The following is a 21,380-nucleotide window of genomic DNA, read 5'->3' on the forward strand; positions in this document are numbered from 1 at the left end:
ATATTTATATAAGTATTATATTTAATTTATATTATATTATAAATTTAATTATGATATGATTATTATATATAATATTATTATATTTATATAATTATATATAATATAAAATTTATATAATAATAAATTTATATAATATAAAATATAATATATAATCTTTTCTATATATTGTATATACAACATATTTTTATATATTGTATATATAATATAATATATATTCTATATTCTATATTATAATATATAGTATTATTATATTTTATTATTACATTATAATATAATATATTATTATATATATTCCATTCTTTGGCCATTTTTCTATCAATGAACACTTGGAGCTGCATCTGTAATTTGGCTATTGTAAATAATGCTGCAATAAACATAAGGGTGCATGCATCCCTTGGAATTAGTGTTTTTGTGCTCTGGGGGCAAATACCCAGTAGTGCAATTACTGGGTCATAGGGTAGTTCTTTTTTTAACTTTTTGAGGAAGCTCTGTACTGTTTTCCAGTGGTGGCACCAGTTTGCATTCCCACCAACAGTGCAGGAGGGTTCCTTCCTCTCCATACACTTGCTGTTTCTTGTGTTTTTATTTTATCATTCCAGCAGGTGTGAGGTGATATCTTATTATAGTTTTGATTTGCAGGTTGTATCATCAGGGGATGATGAGTGATATTGATCATCTTTTCATGTAATCTCTTGGTCATCTAAAGGTCTCCTTGGGAGAAATGTTTGTTCATGTCCTGCCCATTTTTAATTGGATTATATGGTTTTGGGGTGTTGAGTTGTATAAGTTCTTTATAGATTTTGGATACTAACCCTTTATCAGATTTGTTATTTGCAAATATCTTCTTCCAATCAATAGGTTACTTTTTAATTTTGTTGATTGCTTCCTTTGCTGCACAGAAGCTTTTTATTTGGATGTAGTCCCGGTAGTTTATTTTTCCTTTTGTTTCCCTTTCCTCACAAGACATATCTAGAAAAATTTTGCTATGGCTGATGTTAGAGACATTATTGCTTGTGTTCTGTTCTAGGATTTTTATGGTTTCAGGCCTCATATTTAGGTCTTTAATCTATTTTGAGTTTATTTTTGTGTACGGTGTAAGAAAGTGGTCCAGTTTCATTCTTTTGCCTGTGTCTAACCAGTTTTCCCAGTGCCATTTGTTGCAGACTGTCTTTTTCCCGTTGGCTATTCTTTCCCGCTTTGTTGAAGATTAATTGACTGTATAATTGTGGATTTAGTTCCTGACTTTCTATTCTGTTCTGTTAATCTATTTGTCTATTTTTGTGCCAGTTCCATACTGTTTTGATTTCTATAGCTTTGTCATATAATTTGAAGTCTGGAATTGTGATACCTCCAGCTTTGTTTCTCTTTTTCAAGATTGTATTGGCTATTTGGGATCTTTTGTGGTTCCATATGTTTGTTCTAGTTCTGTGAAAAGTGTTTTGGTATGTTGATACAGATTGCATTAAATGTGTAGATTGCTTTGGGTAGTATGGACATTTTAATAGTATTTATTCTTTCAATCCATGACCATGGAATGTCTTTCCACTTCTTTGCATTGTCTTCAATTTCTTTCATCAGTGTTTTGTAGTTTTCAAAGTATATGTCTTTCACCTCTTTGGTTAGGTTTATTGCTATTATCTTATTATTTTTGGTGCAATTATAAATGAGATTGTTTTAATTTCTGTTTCTGCTGCCTCATTGTTAGTGTATAGAAGGGCAACAGATTTCTGCACATTGGTTTTGTATCCTGTGACTTTATTAAATTCATTTATCAGTTCTAGCAGTTTTTTTTGGTGGAGCATTTTGGGTTTTCTATATATAGTATAATGCCATCTGCGAGTAAAGTTTTTTACTTCTTCCTTAACTGATTTGGATGCATTTTATTTCTTTTTGTTGTCTGATTGCTGTGGCTAGGACTTCCAGTACTATGTTGAATAAAAGTGGTAAGAGTTGACATTTTTGTCTTGTTCTTGTCCTTAAGGGAAAAGCTTTCAATTTTTCCCCATTGAGGATGATGTTAGCTGTGGATTTTCATATATAGCCTTTATTATGTTGAGATATGTTCTCTCTAAACCTACTTTGTTTTGGGGGCTTTTATCATGAATGGATGTTATACTTTGTCAAATGCTTTTTCTGCATCTATTGAGATGGTCATATAGTTTTTATCCTTTCTCTTTTTTTTTAATTTTTATTTTTTATTTATTTGACAGAGAGAAAGAGAGAGAGAGATCATAGGTAGGCAGAGAGGCAGGTAGAGAGAGGAGGAAGCAGGCTGAGCAGAGAGCCCGATGTGGGGCTCGATCCCAGGACCCTGAGATCATGACCTGAGCCAAAGGCAGCGGCTTAACCCACTGAGCCACTCAGGCGCCCCGTATCCTTTCTCCTTTTGATGTATCACATTGATTGATTTACAAATATTAAACCACTCGTGCATCCTGGGAATAAATCCCACTTGATAGTGGTGATAGCTTTTTTAATGCCTTGTTGGATTTGGTTTGCTAGTATTTTATTAAGGATTTTTGCATCTATGTTCATCAGAGATATTTGCCTGCAGTTCTCTCTCTCTCTCTCTTTTTTTTTTTTTTTTTTTTTTTTTTTTTTTGGTGGCATCTTATTCTGGTTTGGGTATCAGAGTAATGCTGGCTTCCTAGAGTGAATTTGAAAGTTTTCCTCCTTCTTGTACTTTTTAGAATAGTTTGAGAAGAACAGGTGTTAACTCTAAATGTTTGGTAGAATTAGCCTGCAAAGCCTCTCATCTTGGATTTTTGTTTGTTCAGAGTTTTTTGATTACTGATTCAATTTCATTGCTGGTACTCAATCTGTTCAGATTTTCTATTTCTTCCTGCTTCAGTTTTGATAGGTTATATGTTTCCAGAAATTTATCCATTTCTTCTTGGTTATCTGATTTGTTGACATAAAATGTTTCATAACATCATTATAATACTTTGTATTTCTGTGGTATTGGTTGTTATTTCTCTTCTTTCATTTCTGATTTGTTTATTTGAATCCTCTCTCTTTCTCTCTCTGTCTTTCTCTTTTTATGACTCTAGCTAGAGGTTTATCAATTTCATTACTCTTTTCAAAGAACCAGCTCCTGGTTTCATTAATCTGTTCTATTGAGGTTTTTTGTTTTGTTTTGTTTTAGTTTCTATATCATTTGTGCTCAATCTTTATCATTTCCTTCCTTCTGCTACTTTGGAGTTTTGTTTGTTGTTCTTTTTCTAGCTCCTTTAGGTGTAAGGTTAGGTTGTGTATTTGAGATTTTTCTTGCTTCTTGAGGTAGGCCTCTATTGCTATAAACTTGCCTCTTAGAACTGCTTCTGCTGCATCTCAAAAGTTTTGGATCGTTGTGTTTTCATTCTTGTTTGTTTCCATGTACTTTCTGATTTCTTTGATTTCTTGTTTGACCTGTTATTATTTAGCAGTATGTTGTCTGACCTCCATGTATCTGTAGATTTTCCAGATTTTTTCTTATGGTTGATTTCTAAACATAGCGTTGTGGTCAGAAAAGATTCATGGTATGATTTTGGTCTTTTTTAATTTGTTAAAGCTTGTTTTTGGCATAATATGTGATCTGTTCTGGATAATGTTCCATGTGTACTTGAAAAGAATGTGTAGTCTGTTGTTTAGGATGGAATGTTATGAATATATCTATTAAATCCTTCTGGCCCCATGTGTCTTTCAAAGCCACTGTTTCCTTGTTGATTTTCTGTTTGGATGATCTGTACATTGATGTAAGTGGGGTGTTAAAGTCCCCTACGTCCCCTACTATAATTGTATTACTGTTGATTAGTTTCTTTATATTTGTTATTAACTGTTTTATGTATTTGGGTACTCCACGTTGGGTACATAAGCATTTACAATTGTTATATCTTCTTGTTGGATTGTCCCTTTTTATTATAAAGTGACTTTCATTGTCTCTTGTTTGTCTGATAAGGTCTAGTTGTCCAATATAAGTATTGCTACCCTGGCCTTTTTGTTGTTGTTGTTGACATCCATTTGCATGATGAATGTTTCTCCATCCCTTCACTTTCAATCTGCGGGTGTCTTTAGGTCTGAAATGAGTCTCTTGTAGGCAGCATATAGATGGGTTTGTTTTTTTATCCACTCTGTCACCCTGTATCTTTTGATTGGAGTGCTAAGTCCATTTCCATTCAAAGTAATTATTGATATGTATTTATTGCCATTTTGTTACTTGTTTTATGGTTGTTTTTATAGTTTTTGCTGATCCTTCTTGCTCTCTTTAATTGTTCATTGACTTTCTTTAATGATATACTTGCACTCCTTTTTCTTAATTCTTTGCCTACTATCTATTAGTGATTTTTTATTTATGGTAACTATTAGATTTATTTATAACATCTTCTGAATATAACAGTCTATATTAAGTTGATGGTCACTTAAGTTTGAATCCATTATTTACTCCTCTCCTTACCATGTTTTAGGTGTATGGTGTCATATTTTACATCCTTCCATTTTGTGAATCCCTTGACTGATTTTTTTATAGAAATATTTAGTTTTACTGCTTCTGTGTTTCCTACTTTCATACTCTACCTTATGGTCTTTCCACTCAAAGAGTTCCCTTTAATATTTCTTGTAGGGCTGATTTAGTGGTCTTGAACTCCTTCAGTTTTTTTTGTCTTAGAAACTCTTCTCTCATTCTATTCTTCATGATAGCCTTGCTCTGGATAAAGTATTCTTTGCAGCGAGTTTTCCCCATTTGGCACTTTGAATATATTGTGCCACTTTCTTCTGGCCTACATAAATTTCTGCTGAAAAATCTACGGATAGCCTTACGGGGTTTCCCTATGTAACTGTCTTCTTTTCTCTTGCTGCTTCAAAACCTTTTTGTCACTACTTTTTGCCATTTTGATTACTGTGTGTCTTGGTGTGGATCTCCTTTGGTTGATTTTAATAGGGGAGGTCTCTGTGCCTCCTGGATCTAGGTATCTGTTTTCTTCTCTAGATTAGGGAAATTTTCAGCTATTATTTCTTCAAATAAAATTTCTGCCCTTTTTCTCTTTCTTCTTCTGGGATCCTTGTAATGTGAATGTCATTATACTTGATCGAGTCACTGATTTTCCTAAGTCTATTTTCATTTTACATGGTCTTTCTTTCTTCTCATTTTTTCAGCTTGATTACTTCCCATTACTCTGTCTTCTGGTTCATTAATTCATTCCTCTGCTTATTCCAGCATGCTATTTATTCCACCAAGTGTATTTTTTAAAAAATATTTTATTTATTTATTTGACAGAGATCACAAGTAGGCAGAGAGAGAGAAAGAGGAGGAAGCAGGCTCTCTGCTAAGCAGAGAGCCTGATGTGGGGCTCGATCCCAGGACCCTGGTATCATGACCCAAGCCAAAGGCACAAGCTTTAACCCACTGAGCCACCCGGGTACCTCGGACCAAGTGTATTTTTAATTTCATTTATTATGTTCTTTATCTCTGATTGGTTTTTTTATTATCTCTGTGTTAAAGATCTCACTGATGTCTTCCACTCTTTTCTCAAGTCCAGTGAGTATCTTTATGATCATTCTTTAAATTCTCTATCAGGCATATTACTTATATCTGTTTTACTGAGGTCTTTTGCTATGATTTTTTCCTGTTCTTTCATTTGTGACATATTGTGACACAAATTGTGACAAATTGTGACATATTCCTCTGTCTCCTCATTTTGCCTTAACTCTCAGTGTCTGTTTCTTTGTGTTAGGAATGTCAACTACAGTCTCTTGCTCCTGAAAGTAGTGGGCGGGATGTGCATTTAAGGTGGCACTGGTCCTCCTCCATGGGGATGAAGAGTCACCATGGATATAGGGCTGGCTGGCTGCTCCACAAAGCACACATGGGCAGGGGGTGCTGTTTTGACAAAGGTGCACAGGTCCTCCATGAGAGGTCAGGAGAGGCAGTGTTGGCAAGGTTTGCAAGGGTTTTCTGGAAGAGGGGATCTGCAGCACCAGGACTAAGTGCATGCCTGGCTGCAGGGGGAATGTGGTGTAAGCAAGTTAGGTAGAGAATGCCACTGCTGTGCCAGTTCCCACAGGTGGTTGTGTGTTCATGATGGGGTTGGGAGGTAATGGAGCCTGCCAGCTCCTTTGTTCCTGGAGAAGTTCCTCAGCAAACTCTCAGCTCCTTAACTCACTCTCCCTCCCATAAGCCCCAGGTACCTTTCAAACTGCTGTTTCCAAGCTGTATCTCTGCAGGCTCTTTGCTCTGCTCTCTCTTTAATGGTACTCAACTTCCTCTTGCCCTCTGGGCTCTCCCAGAGCCAAACCTGCTGATTTTTAAAGTTCCAGGCTTTAAGTCCCAATGGTTGTAAGCACTCACAGAATTCAACCCCTCCGAATTTCAAAGCCAGATGCTATGGGGCTTCCTCTTCCCCTTGCAGGCTCCCCCATGTGATAATCTGTTTCTCATCCCTCTTCATGCCCATAGCTCCCTTGGCTACCTCCCTCCAGTATTCAGATCCATTGAGTTTAGGTTCCCACTGAGTCCTTGCCCTTTCTATCCTGGTCAATGTGGCCTCTTCTCTACATCTAGTTGTGGAGTTTGTTTGGCCAGTCTTTGGGTCATTATATGTGTTGTTTGCAGGTATGAGTGTTATCTAGTTGTATCTGTGGGATGAAGTAAGTTTAGGGTCCTCCTGCTCTGCCATCTTCTCTGAGATTCCCAACTCTTTATTTTGAATGTCACAAGTAATTTCAAACCAATTTTTTTTAACCTGTCTTCCCATTTTAGCTTGACTTTGAAGTTTTAAGCAATTCTTATGAAAGTCTTCAGCCAAATATCTATTGCATGAATTTAATTTCACTGCATTTTGAACTGTTAAGAGGAATTTTATGTATAGTTTTGTTAACACAACAACAAAATAGGTCAATGCAAAAGACACTTTGAAAATGATTCCATTTTTCTTATCATTTTCTAAGGCTAGTACTGTTAATATAATGCTTCATTAAATAGACTAGATCTTAGCTGATACTGAGAAATTCTTGTTAACTTTGTTAGGTGTAATAGCCATGGTGTCATTGGGTTTTTAATTTAAAGTGAAATGAGATATCTGTAAAAGCCTTTGAAATAATCTAGGCAAAATAATAATAATAATAAATAATCTAGGCAAAGTGGGGAAAAGAGAGTATGTAATGATATTGATAAAATCAGATTGACAAAATATTAATTCTTGAAGGTGAGAATTGGGGCCATGTACTACTTTTACTGTTTTTTCTGCTTCTGTGTATATTTAAATTTTCCATAAAGATTTAAACATAAACAAGACAAAATAAGCATAAACACAAACAAAATAAGGACATAAACATAAACACAACATAACCATAAGCAAAATAAAAACATAAACCATACTGTATATTATACTGGTCACATTCTCTGATTATGATCAATTAAACTACACACTGAAAACAAAAATAGCTACAATAACAAAGCAAAACTACTTAAAACTAAAAGATATTCTTCCAGATGATTCTTGAATTAAAAAATCAAAATCAAAACTAAGCACACAAACTATTTAGAAAATAGTTGGGGCGTCTGGGTGCCTCAGTCATTAAGCATCTGCCTTTGGATCCGGTCGTGACCCCAGGGTCCTGAGATCAAGTCCTGCATCAGGTTTCCTGGTCAGCAGGGAGACTGCTTCTCCCTCTCCCTAACCCCTGCTTCTGCTCTCTCACTCGCTCTGACAAATAAATAAAATCTTTAAAATAAAACACTGTTAAAAAAATAAAATAAAGGAGGAATGACAACAAATGAACTAAATATTAATGCCAGAGCCTAGAAAAAGAACAAAATAAATATAATGTAAAAAAGAAAAATAATTAAACAAACAAAATTCAAAGTAAAAACCAAATTAATGTATCTGTTTAAAAACAGGATATTTGAAAAAAGAATAATATAGATAAACCACAAGATATCATAATTAAAATGGAAGGAAACCACAAATAGGAGTAAAAATGGACGGATCTTAACCTTAGACAAAAAGATTTTTAAAATGTAGAATTCTGTATAATGAGTTCAATGTAGCATTTATTAATATGACAATAAGTGGGGATTGTGGTGAAGTAATGGCTTGTAGAAAAATCTTCAGAAGAATTCTGTTTACATTAGAAAAACGTAAATAATCTAATACTCAAGGAAGAAACCAAGAAAACTGGCAAAGAACTTCTTAAAATGGTGCCTGGGTATGTATCACATGTCTGGAAATGTGTGGAAAGTGTCTCTTCTCATACTTCATGCCCCTGTCTCTTGCCAGTAAGCCTACTGTACCTGCCAGTGTTCAGAATAAATCTCACAAAAGCAACAACAATCATCCAAGTATAGGATTTTTTTTAATGGAGGCAGTCTAAATAAGTTAGACTAAATTAATAAACTGTATCCTAAGTAAAAAATATAAGAATGTTTAATTTTATAGGGAGAAAATTATCATGATATGTGGTTTATTTTTTAAAGTTACCAAATAATGCTAATTTTTGTAAATATGTGTTCACTGATGGAAAAACACTAAAACGATACACATGAAGATGCTAAAAATAAACATCTCTGGATGGTCGCAATATAAATGCTTTTTAATTGGGAACAGAATGTGTTTATTTAGCTTTCAAATTTCCTACATACAAAAATATGTAGTGCTTTGTAACAACAAAAATAGAATAAAAATAGTAAAACAAAAATTGGACAGTAAAAGAGCTGCAAAATATTAAGCATACATCATTGTAAAAATTTTTTTTTACTAAATATTGTCATGTAATCATGGATGAAGTTTACAAATAAAAGTTGTATCTGAACCAAAGGGATATATAAGTGATAGATATCTTTACTATCTCTGCCAGTTGAATCAACCTATGTATTCTCAAATTGTTAAGTAGTATATATGTAGTATGACTGCAGCAACATGGAGGTATTGTACCTGTTCTCTGTGGCCTTGCCATGGGAAGTCCTTAAATATTCTTGGATTGATTGATTGATTATAGATTCACTCCTGGAAAAACGTGTAAATGTTAAAAGCCAAATAGTTCATCATTAATGGAATATTTTTTAGGGAGTTTATAACTGACATTTAAATTCTCTCTGGTTGTACTTATCTGAAGAATTTCTTAATGTTTTCTAGTTCCTGAGAGCAGAAATGGGCCAAGACTACCATTTGGCAAAAAAATTATGTCAGATGAGTAAGTACAAAATACTTCTGTTTACTAATTGTTTTTGTTTCTAAAATGCATTCCATAATATGTAAGATGACCTGATTATTGTAGCCTAGTGAATTCCTTGATAGCGTCTCAGTGATTCCTTATTAGTAAGTTGATTGGTATAAAGACTAATTTAGACTTCTAGAATAAGTTTGAGTGGAATAAACTAACAAAAACTAATCATCACTGGAAAATAAGTCAAAATCTTTACCTTCATGATACTGTGTTAGTAACTTTATGCCTTTAGTTTCAAAGAAGTGTCAGGGAGTGCAGCAAACCTTAATTAACGTGGATTTAGTCCACAAATATTTGAGTGCCTTCATGTGCCAGGCACTGTTTTAGGCACTGGAAATATAGCAGTCAATAAGACAGATAATCCCATGTTTATATCTAGTCCAGCAAATAACAAATTCATATATAATTAACATGTCATAAATGAGAGGTACCATGGGAAAAAATGAAGTAGGGAAGAAAGAATAGAAAGTACTAGAAAGAGGCAAAGCAGTTTTGAGTAAGATGGTCCGGGAAGGCAGGACTCATAGCAAATATGCTGAGATGTGAGTGTGCCTGAGGAGGAACAGCAAGGAGGACTATGTAACCAGCACAGAATATGCAAGGGGAAGCGTGACAGGAGATGAGGGAGGAGAGGTTATAGTTTGGAGGTTCTGTAGATTGCATAGTACTTTTTCACAATTTAAGGACTTTGGCTTTTTCTCCGAGCAAGGTGGGAAATCACTAGACACTTTTTGAGTAGAGGAATGATCTGCTCCACCTTATTTTTCCTTCTTTCATTGGTTTTTAGTGATTTGACTGAGGTATCTTATACTCAGCTCTTGTTTTTCCATTTCTTTTTATTTCTATACTTCATTTTGGAATTTTTCTATTGGCCTACCTGTTTTTGAGTTAAGCTATCCTGTCTTCTGCCATGTTCAGTCTGCTGTTTAAACTACCCAGTGGTAGTCAGTTAAGCGGCTGCCTTTGGCTCAGGTCATGGCCCCAGGGTCCTCGGATGGAGCCCCGTGTCAGGCTCTCTGCTCAGCGGGGAGCCTGCTTCTCCCTCTGCCTCTGCTGCTCCCCCTGCTTGTGCTCTCTCTCTCTCTCTCAAATAAATAAATAAATACATTTTTTTAAGTTATAAATTACCCAGTGATTTCTTAATTTCAAAGTTTTTAATTTCCAATTTTAGAAAGTCCACTTAATGATTTTGAAAGATTCCTGCTCTTCTGAAATCCAGTCTTTTTAACTATTTTACCCATTTTTCTATATTAGTCAAATGACTTTGAAAGAGCAAATGGCAATCTACAATTAAACTTTACTGATAATAGAACTCAAAATATTAACTAGTGTTAGACCTAAGTCTTACAGTAAAAAGTCCTTGAGTGGAAACTTAGTTTTAGGGTTGTGAGGACCTGCTCACACTTGCCTCACACAGACTCTCCACTATGGATACAGAACTTCTTAAATCATGGGCTAATTTTTAAAAGGGGTCTCTTGAATGCTTTAACACTAATTTTTTTATCCAAAATAATTTGTCTTATATAATCCTTTCAAGCACTTTGACCTTTAGAGCCATCAAATAGATATCCTGATTAAAACTATTTTGGGGTGGTACATAAACATAGAATTTCTGATCAGAAGAAATCCTTCAAGAGAATCATGTCCAGTTGTCTATTTTTATAAATAATGACGCAGAAGCATAGAGAGGATAAGCAGCTTGTTCAACTCTTCAGGGAGCTAGTGGCACAGCCAGAATCAGAACTCAAGCTCTTGCCTCCCATAGCACCTTTCCTCTCTGAGGACTGCAGTAGAAGTGGTGAGTCTGTAGTTTTCCCCCTCAGTTCTCAGAGTCTCTTGTGGAGCCTAATGATGGAAAAATTTATATGTATTTCCATATCCACCAATCACTTTAGAAAGCCTCTGGCTGAAGCTTACAAAAATATGCCCTGATATCACCACATCTATCGGTCAGTTTTAGTTGTTGGCCTGCAGTATGCTACAGAAACAGTAGGTGCTCAATAAAATGCTTATTGACCGGACTCGAATCTGTGAACACACATTAAGTGCCAGGTCAGTGGGGATGAAAAAGTTCGAGCTGATCTATCCTAATGGGCTTATGTCCCTGTAAAACATGCCTCTTCCTTCTTCCCTTCCTTCCTTCCTTCCAACAACTACCTATCAAGCACCAGCTCTGTACCAGACATTATGCTGGGAGCTGGCGAGGAAACAGGAATCATAGCACACATGCTCTAAACCATTTTGGGGTTGACATTAACTGTGGTTTGCTTTGGTATTTTACTCCTACTGGCTCATCCAGAAACACTAGTCACTCTTTTCTGCCAGTGTCAAATAGCAGTGCCTCAGACTAAGGATTAGACTACAGGAAAGGAGGCATGGAGAGCTCTAAGACAGGCCCCATGATTCAGGGAGCCAGTCGGAAATGAACGCTGCTCCCTAGAAGAAGAGGGAATTACTAGAAACTTGGGCAGAGAGGCCCAGAGATGAGAGTAGGGGGTGGGTGCAAGAAAAATAGAATTGGCTACCCCTGAGGCAGATTCTAGCCAATGGTATGAAATTAGGGAGACCCCGGATTAACAATGTCAAACAAGTTCAAGAAAGAACAGAGAGTTGGGGCTCCTGGGTGGCTTTGTCCTTGAGCATCTGCTTTTGGCTCAGGTCATGGTCCCAGAGTCCTGGGATTGAGCCCCTCTTCCTCCTCAGGCTCCCTGCTCAGCGCGGAGCCTGCTTCTCTCCCTCTGCCTGCAGCTCCCCTTGCTTGTGCACTCTTTCTGTCTGTCAAATAAGACCTTAAAAAAAGAAAAGAAAGAAAAAAAGAAAAAGAACAGAGAGTTGGAGACCCTCTAGAAAGTACTAGTTTGATGCTGAAAGGAAACACTTGGCTGAGGACTGCCCGAAGTTGTTCTCTATATTCAGAACAACAGACAAAATTAATTTTTTTTGTCTGGGATGGACCCAAAAGATTGTATATGTAATTGATTATAGTATATTGTTTTGTCTTCTTTTTCCATTTCTAGCTCTTCTACCGGATATTTCCCCTTTTCTCTATTTGTATATTTATGTATGTAAACAGATTATTTACATATTTGTGTATTTGTATATGTATGTATTGAGCACCTACTAATAATGAGAGCATTCTTGAATACCTTGTTTAATTCTTAAAACAATTCTATGAGGCAGATACTTATAAACCCCACTTTACAGATGAGAAAACTGAGTTTTAGTGAGGAGTACTAATTCACCAGTCACAACTACTAAGAGGTAGAGTTAGGATTAGATGCTAGGTCTGGCTTGAAAGCCTCTGATATCCTACTATATTTCCATTTCCTCATTTGGTTAATAAACTTATATTTCTGGTGGAGGAGGCAGGGATTTGGAAAGGGGGTACTTTTTTAGGTCAAGCAGGCTTAAAATGGCTCCTGTGGTCAACTAATATATTTTCTTTATATCTAAGGGAATTGATTTATATAAAATAATGCATCCTTGTCCCTCCTGAAATGTTTTATAAACTCATTTTCTGAATAAAGCCACTGGCTGCTAGTATGTTTCCTTGCTATCCAATCACAGTAAAGTCATTTATATCTCCATTGGTCCACTGGGCTTCAGGGCTTCTCTCCTGGCATTCCACGTGCTTGTGGTTTCTTTTCTTTGTCCTGATTTAAAAAAACAAAACAAAATAAAAAAACATATTGGGTTCCTCCAAGAAATTTTATTTGTTGTGAAGGCTTGAATTTTATCTGTTTTCCACACACAATATTTCCTCAGCCGTTTTCCTGCTGTGTGGTGCAGAACTGATATCCCAGCCATATGCCATTTCTTGCCAGGCATTGGAGGCATCCTGGAAAAGTCGTTTTTAAATTAAACTGGAAGTCAAGAGTCCCAAGGACTTTTCTTAGTTCAGCTCATGATTGACTATTGAGATTTTGTGCCAGTCAGTCTTTGTTAATTGGTCTCTTTACCTGAAAGAAGGGAACCTGAAGCTCACTCTCCACAGGGCACAGCAGTGCTGCTCACAGGCAGCCCAACATTTTGCACACAAAAATCATTTAGGCCTGAAAGACCTACTTCATCAATTATAATTGTAAGTGTATAAAATAATGGCCTCAGAGCCAAAATGTTTCTCATCACTTTGGTCTAACACAAATACAGATAGATGTATCTTCAGAAGGATAAATACAATGAAGTTTGTTTTCTTTCTTCCTTTCTCTCTTTTCCTTCCTTCCTTCCTTCCTTCCTTTCAAGATTTTATTTATCCATTTGTCAGAGAGAGAGCACAGGCGGAGGGAGAAGCAGGCTCCCTGCTGAGCAAGGAGCTGGATCCAGGACCTGACCCCAGGACCTTGGGATCAGGACCTGAGCTGCAGGCAGACGCTTCATCCACTGAGCCACCCAGGCGTCTCATCTTTCTTTTTTTGAGTAAAATAAATCACTTTTTCCTACTAACCTAGAGTATAATTTTATCTAGGCATGAAAGGACTGCTTTCTACTGTGCACTTATTCCATTTTTTAATGTTTTGAGAGCTCCAGCTCTGTGTCATGCACTCTCCTAGGCATGCCACAGTGAACAAGACCAATGTTCGGTCTAGCCTAGAAGAGCCTCCAGTCTGAGGGACTTAGAGCCCTACCAACAGCAGAATCCCCCAGCTCCGCCCCGGCTCTTTAGTCAGAAGGAAGCATTCGCTGAATGTTTAGGAAGGAGCGAAGCCTTTCTCTAGATCAAAACCACTTCCAGAAAATTCATGATAACCAGCAGTATCTGGGCATTCACCGTGAACCAAGGACTAACTAAGTACTTTATCTACATTATCTCATTGATTCATCAAAACACCCTTAAGTGGCCAATAGTGTTATTACAGATAAAGAAACTGAGATACAGAAATATTAAATATTTTCCCAAGGAGACCCAACTAGACAGTGGCAGCACCAGGATTCACATCTGACAGTCTTTCTGCAGGGCCCATACTGGGATCTGCTTATGGGCTCAGGTTGGGAACAGCTCCCAGGACACTACCTGAATGTGCTAGAGGCTTTTCTTCCCCTTTTACAAACCTTACTAGCCTGTGAAAGAGTAAAGAGAATTTTTTATTCATTACCTAGAATACATACACTTCTGGGCTAAGTTTAAAAGCAAATACCTTTCCTTCACTTTGAAAATTGACATTTGTCAGTGGTTTTTGTTAAACTGTAAGAGTAGCTGATCCCATACTCCAGTCTCATGGAATAATCCTAATTCCGACATGAAATTTTCTAAACTATATTTAAGATTTCTTATTAAGTGTTCCATCAAAAAGGATTCCATGGGGATAATAAATTGGGGAAACCACATTCTCCACTTTATAAGATTCATAATAGTTATGAACATATTAATAGTTCTGTAAAACCCTGCCGTTGCTCCTACTGTAAACTTTCCCTGATTAACCTCATTTGACCTAGTTTCCTAAATATGTATTAATATCTTAAGAACCTAGTATCTCAAGGGGCGAGTTGGAGAAACTGCTCTGAAAAAAGGTTCTGAGCAAGATTTAGACTGCTAATGATAAGCATATTTTAGTCCAATTTAAAATGAATTGAAAGATACTTTCATTAGAAACCTTAAAAGGTGTCTAAATATCTATAGGATCCTTAAAAGCAGCTTCTGAGCAGGCGCACAGTCATGCTAACCGAGATCAATGGTAAAGTTATGTAGGTTGATTAAGAGAGATACTGGTTTGGTGTGTCAGAATGAAAGCCATATGGGATGATGTCCTAGGAGCACCAGAGCCTAGATGAACCATCCACGATTCTTTGTCTTTCTGTTAGCCAGGTGAATAGTACACTTGATGTTTCAGTGCCCCCTGGGGGCCATTAAGATATTACATGGGAGTCACAACATTCAGTGGATAAAGCAGAATTATGAATACTCCTCAAGGCACACAGTCTTCTCATTAGTGAGGCCTCCACATTTTGCCTGATATGTCCCTTGTTTGGCTATGGTCAAAAAACACTTCGTCTACAAGGCATGTGAGGAAAGCCTCATGTGATGGAGATTGCATTTTTGAGACAGGAGGTAGAAAATATAATGAGAATTCTTTCTCTTACAATGCAACTATGATAAGTAGAGCATTTCCTCTATTTACACTTAGGTATTCCTGCAGGATAATTGTTGGTATTTATTGCTTTGTGCATATTCACTTACTCTGATTGACAGCTCCAGTCTCACTCTGAGGAGCCTGTTTGCTGAAATACTTTGAAGATTATTAACAAATATTCTGTTGTTTATTTTCAGTCCTAATCTATGAACCAGAAAATCCTGAGGCCAAGGAGTTTTTCTCACTTATCGAAGAAATGTTGCTGATGCGTAAGTTTTAAAAACTGAAGTTCCTCCTTTCTCAGAGAACTATGAGCAGTCACTATTTAAAAACCCATCATCCCAGGGGATTGGTGAAGCACACCCTCAGGAAGTGGTTAAGAAAAGGCTAATTATTGTCTTGGGATGGTTTAATGAACCTTTGTGAGTGGTCCTTTGTGGGTGATCCTTTCCCCCATTGTGGGGTAGAACTGCCCAAGTCAAGCAGGCTCCCTGGTCACCAGACATCAGGCACTGGCAGAGTCTTCACAAGGAACAGAACATGCTAACTGCTGCACATGTTAGAGGAGCTATCCCACAATTCCAAGGAAAACCAATACCCTCTAAATTGCCCTACATCTCACTCCTATTCTGTTTAAGAATTATGATGGCAGTAGTAAAAAAAAAATTGTATAGACCTATGTTTTAAATTTACTCTAAATCCATAAACGTCTTTAGACTAGTAAGACTATATTCTTCTTTGTACCACTACCTACTTTGACCCGACATCCAGTCAGCAAAGTTCATCTCAGTCCTCGTGTTCCAAAGATAGATATTTCTTAGTAGAGGGAGAAGCAAGAAGAATTAAGATTTTTCAGAGTAGTAATGTCAGGAACATTTTAAGCAATTCTCTTCCTTTCCATGGCAGAGAAATCTCAGAATCCTGAGGAAGATGATGAAGATAGTGAAGAAGACAGCAGCGGTGAGAGTGAAAGAGAAAGCAGTGAGGAGCTAAGTGAAGAAAGCTCCGATGAATGTGAAGACGGGTGATGAAAGTTGCTGCTGTGGTTCAGTCTTCATGTATTTTCATTCCGAATACCATGGAAATATAAAGGACAAAGCTGCATTTTAATCTGATCCTTATTTATCACACAGTTTTTATAATTTTATCCATATTGGTTTGAGCTCCTTCCTAATATTTAGGTTCTTCCTCTATGTGAGTTACTCAGAGAAGAAATTAAGAATTGAAAATGCTTCCATAGCACTCACTGTGTGCCAGGTACTGTTCTGCACACATTAGTGCATTTAATCCATTCAGCTTAAAACAACACAAATTTATTACCTTACAGTTCTGGAGGTCAGAAATCCAAAATCAGGGTGTCAGCAAGGCTGCAGTCTCTGGAGGCTCTAGGAGATCATCTCTTTGCTTGCTTTTTCCAACTTCTAGAGCTTATGCACAGTCTTGGCTCAAGGCCCCTTCCCACATCTTCAAAACCAGCAACATCTCACTGAGACCTTCTTATGTTACCTTCTCTTTAATTCTCACTCCCTCGTGTTGTCATTTTTGCTAAATTAACATCCGTTAAGGAGAGCCCTGGTGTGTCACATGATGCTTCCAGAAAGACCACAAGGGAATGTGAAATAGAGAATTTTATGACAGGTCCTGGGGGAAGGACACGGCACGCATCAGAGGGGCTGCATAGGGAGGTCAAGTTGCAGACCAGAAGTGGACAGCAGGACCTGGGACATGCCTTTAGTAGGGCTTTGAGTGGGGTGATTTTGGGGTTCCCAGGTGAAGGTTGGATTGACCAAACAAAAAAGATCAGGGTTTTGGTAAGCTCCGTGGGAGTCTTATCTAAGGGGTGCACAGGGGAAGCAGTTGGGAAGTAGGACAGACTATTACCAGAGGCATTGGGGAAGTTGTATCAGTTTACACTTGTGATTCTGCAGGCTAGTATCTAGTGCATGGGTAGTTATGTGCTTGAGAGAGGGCTAGTGTGCTTCAAAATGGATATGAAGGCAGCAATAATATGGAATAGTTTAGTTAAACTCTCAACACTCTGCCTCCTCCTTCCACTTTTAAAGATTTATTTGGGGGCACCTAGATGACTCAGTTGGTTAATCATCTGCCTTCAGCTGAGGTCATGGTCTCAGGGTCCTGGGACTGAGCCCCACATCTGGCTCCATGCTCAATGGGGAGTCTGTTTGTCCCTCTCCCTCTTCCCCAACCCCCTGCTCATGCTCTCTCTGTCTCTCTCTCAAATAAAAATTTAAAAAAAAAAAATTATGGGGGAGGGGCAGAGGGAGAGAAACAGACTCACTGCTAAGGGAGGAGCCAGACTAGGGGTTTGACATGGGGCTTGATCTTACCACCCTGAGATCATAACCTGAGCTGAAATCAAGAGACAGATGCTCAGCTGACTGAGTCACCCAGGTGCTCCATCTTCCATTTTCAAAGACATTTGTAATTCCATTGGTTACATCTAAATAATCCAGGATAATCTGTAATCTTCCCTATTGTACAGTCAGCTGATTAGCAACTTTAATTCAATCTGTAGTCTTAATTGCCCCTTGCCATGTAACCTCATATACTTAGGAGATCTGGGGATTAGGACATACACATCTATGAGAGTTTTGGGGGGCATTATTCTGCCTACCATAGGAAGCATTGGGTAAACATTCATTTTTGGAATTCATGGTATGGAGTTGGAAGAAACACTTTGGTTGGAAATAGGTGCCTTAATTAGGAGTCATCAGTTTAGACCCTTAGATAACACATAAGGGAAGTATCTCTTTGATTAGAGATAGTAATGAAAGATAAGGAAGTGATGGCTCACAGAGAAAGTGTAGTCTGACTAGAAGAGGACGAAAATACGATTATCTTAGATGATAAACAACATTAAAGTGGTAGTCCAAGAAAGAGAAGTGCACAAAGGAGAGAAAAGAAGAGCCAGCAGGAAAATCAAGGAAGTGAATATAGTGGGTGCTACGGTTGCCCACTCAGCATCTCTCCCTTCCTGCATCTTTGCTGAGGGAGCCCTGACTCTGTTAGGGTCTTCGCTCCACACACACACACAGCCGTGGGACTCAGGGAGATGGTCTCAGCCAGTCAGTACATGGCATTTCTTTGGTAACTGTTACTGTTCCAAAGGGGGGACACGTGACCTACATTGGCCCAACCAGACCAAGGACTTTATTTCATGATTGGGAAGAGATATTCCACCATCCCTCTGGTTAGGAACTGGGAAGCATGCCGCCCTACTTACTGCTGGCAGCGACTTGGTGATGATGAGGGGACTGAATCTTAGGATGAAGCTGATGCTATGGACGGTAGAGCAAGAAGAACCTAGACTTCCGGTGATGTTCAACCACGCAATTAACTGCTCTAGAAGCCCCCTCTCTGTTAGGTGAGAGAGATTTCTTATTATTTAAACTGGTTTGGATTGAGACTTTTTAATTTGCTGCCAAAAACATCCTAACTGCTTATGAGTACTGCCACAGAAATGCAGCAGAACATCTAGGAAGAATTGTTGGAAGACACAAGGGAAAAGGAATTTTTTTTTTTTTTTGATGTTTAACATGAGCAGGTTTAGCAGGAAGGATGATGATTACATGTACTGATTAACCATTATGCATTAGGCACTGTACTAAGCATTCCATTTATTAATGTTTTTCATCTTTATAATACCTTTACAGGGTGGGCATTATTATCTCCCATTTACATTTGAAGTAACTGGGATCCAGAGAAATTGAGAGTCGCTTTCAAGATCACATACCTGGGAATTAACAGATTCAAATCTAGGGGATCTTTTTGGGGTGTGTGTGGTGGTTTCATAACTATTTGACCATCCGGTCATTTTTTTTTAAAGATTTTATTTATTTGATACATACAGAGAGATCACAAGTAGATAGAGAGGCAAGCAGAGAGAGAGGGGGAAGCAGGCTCCCTGCTGAGCAGAGAGCCTGATGTGGGGCTCGATCCCAGGACCCTGAGATCACGACCGGAGCCGAAGGCAGAGGCTCAACCCACTGAGCCACCCAGGCGCCCCCTGACTGACTAGGTTTTTGAAAGTGGTAATAGGTAGATAAGTATCTAATGTATATAGAGTTTATGTGGCAAATCTTCATCCTCATCCATTTTCTGGCAGACTGCACATAAATACAGTATATTCCTTTATGGGGCATTCCCTATTTTCTTTGTTGAGCCTTGTGTCGATGAGTACATCAGTAATTCCCATCTCCTCCATGGCAGATTTCCAGATCTCTATGAAGGCCTGAAGAACACACCTCTTAAAGCCTATTACATGGATGAAGCACTTGTGAATGTTGACATTGTGTTCCCTTGTCTGGTCACTGGCTCACTGGTGGCAGAGGGGCCCTTCTCACTGCTTCACTGCTCTTCTTTGTAAGAGAGCCATTCTGCTGGGTCCGGGTTGGAAAGGGAGAGTGCAAGGTATTCCAAGACCAGGTGATATTAATCTAATGCTGCCCTACCCTTCACGCCTGTGCTTTCCTCCCTAAAAGGTCAGTAGGGAGAAACAGTTTGAAGAAAGGGAGATGATTTTTGAAGTAAAGCCTATCTAATATCTCCGAAAATGCATGTAACATAACCTTATTGTGTGGTGGTTGGTTCTGGTGCCCCAGCAGTCCAAGTATGGAACCAGAGATGCCTCTCCTTCTTTCTCCAGTATTGGTCCTTATAAACCCTTCAGTTATCCTATATTCTTTATATATTAAACAAGGTGACAACCTGCATTCCTTTCACTGAAGTGTGGGGTTTTTTTCCCTTTAATTTTACCGTGGTTGATCTGTAAGGTATATGTCATTTAGGTATTTGCCTAAAATACTGATGTTCAATAAGATTGAATGCTTGAATATAATTCATAGTGCCAGATGTAAGGAAAGCCTAGATCTACTGGGAATGTTTTGGGTTTCTGGACAAGTGTCCTATATCATGAGGTACTAAGAGTTCACAGGAGGCAGGTAGGATGAGGCTGCCAAGGCCAAACTAAGGAGAGAACGTTCTCTCTGGCTTTCCTAATGAACTCCCCAGCTGCCATGGGATATGAGTTGTAATGGGGCTAACTTTGGTTTAATACCTGCCGTATCTCTGAATATCCTATGTAAGACAAATATATTTTCTTACCATTCAAGCCTATTTGTTTCTATTACAGTCAGGAGAGTCCTACCCAATACCCATGCCACAGCATAACAAGCATGAGAACAATAAAATCCTTCTAAGACTATAAGCCAAACTGGGCTCTTGAGTTTACCCTCAGGTCTCCAAGGAATCATGGCTACTCAAAGCCAAGAAAGGGGAATTGGTGGATCCTTGGGCCAGTTCATAGTATGTGTAAAATAGAAGTATAGGCATACCTCATTTTAGCGTGCTTTGCTTTATTGCACTGTGTCGATACAGCAGTTTTTTACAAATCGTAGGTTTGTGGGGAACCTGCACTGAACAGGTCTCTTGGTGCCATTTTGGTAATCCCCACAATATTTAAAACATTTTCATTATTATATTTGTTATGGTGATCTGTGTGTGATTTGGTGTCACTATTGTAATCATTTTGGGGTGCCATAAACATGCCGATATAAGACAGTGAACTTAATCGATAAATGTGTATGTTTTGACTCCTCTGCTGACCTACCCTTCTCTCTCTCTCCCTGTCCTCAGGCCCCCCTATTCCTTGAGACACAATAATGTTGAAACTAAACCAATTAATAACCCACGACGGCCTCTAAGTGTCCAAGTGAAAAGAAGAGTCACCTAGCTCGCACTTTAAGTCAAAAGCTGGAAATGATTGGGCTTACTGAGGAAGGCATGTTGAAGGCTGAGATGCGCTGAAAGCTAAGCCTCTTGCACCAGTTAGGCCAAGTTGTGAATACAGAGGATAAGTTCTTAAAGGAAATTGAAAGTGCTAATTCAGTGAACATACAAACGATAAGAGAGTGCCACAGCCTTCTTGCTGATATGGAGAAGGTTTTAGTGGTCTGGATAGATCAAACCAGCCACAACATTCCCCTAAGTCAAAGCCTAATCCAGAGTGAGGTCATAGCTCTCTTCGAGTCTCTGAAGGCTGAGAGAGGTGAGGAGGCTGCAGAAGATGAGTTGGAAGCTAGCAGAGGCTGGTTC

At 38.1% G+C, this 21,380-nt stretch overlaps 1 protein-coding gene across 1 annotated transcript in view; it reads left to right on the forward strand.

Moving 5' to 3' along the window:
* ERICH2 (glutamate rich 2) overlaps positions 1-16,360 on the forward strand; it is a 39,264-nt gene extending 22,904 nt beyond the window's left edge. The window contains exons 8-10 of the mRNA XM_046018213.1: positions 9,108-9,165; positions 15,464-15,535; positions 16,173-16,360. Coding sequence (XP_045874169.1) covers positions 9,108-9,165; positions 15,464-15,535; positions 16,173-16,294 — 252 coding nt within the window. The 3' untranslated portion in view covers positions 16,295-16,360. The remainder of the gene's footprint in view (positions 1-9,107; positions 9,166-15,463; positions 15,536-16,172) is intronic.
* The last annotated feature ends 5,020 nt before the right edge of the window (positions 16,361-21,380 follow it).

This window comes from Meles meles, chromosome 9 (assembly GCF_922984935.1).
Source record: "Meles meles chromosome 9, mMelMel3.1 paternal haplotype, whole genome shotgun sequence".
Classification (NCBI taxonomy): domain Eukaryota; kingdom Metazoa; phylum Chordata; class Mammalia; order Carnivora; family Mustelidae; genus Meles; species Meles meles.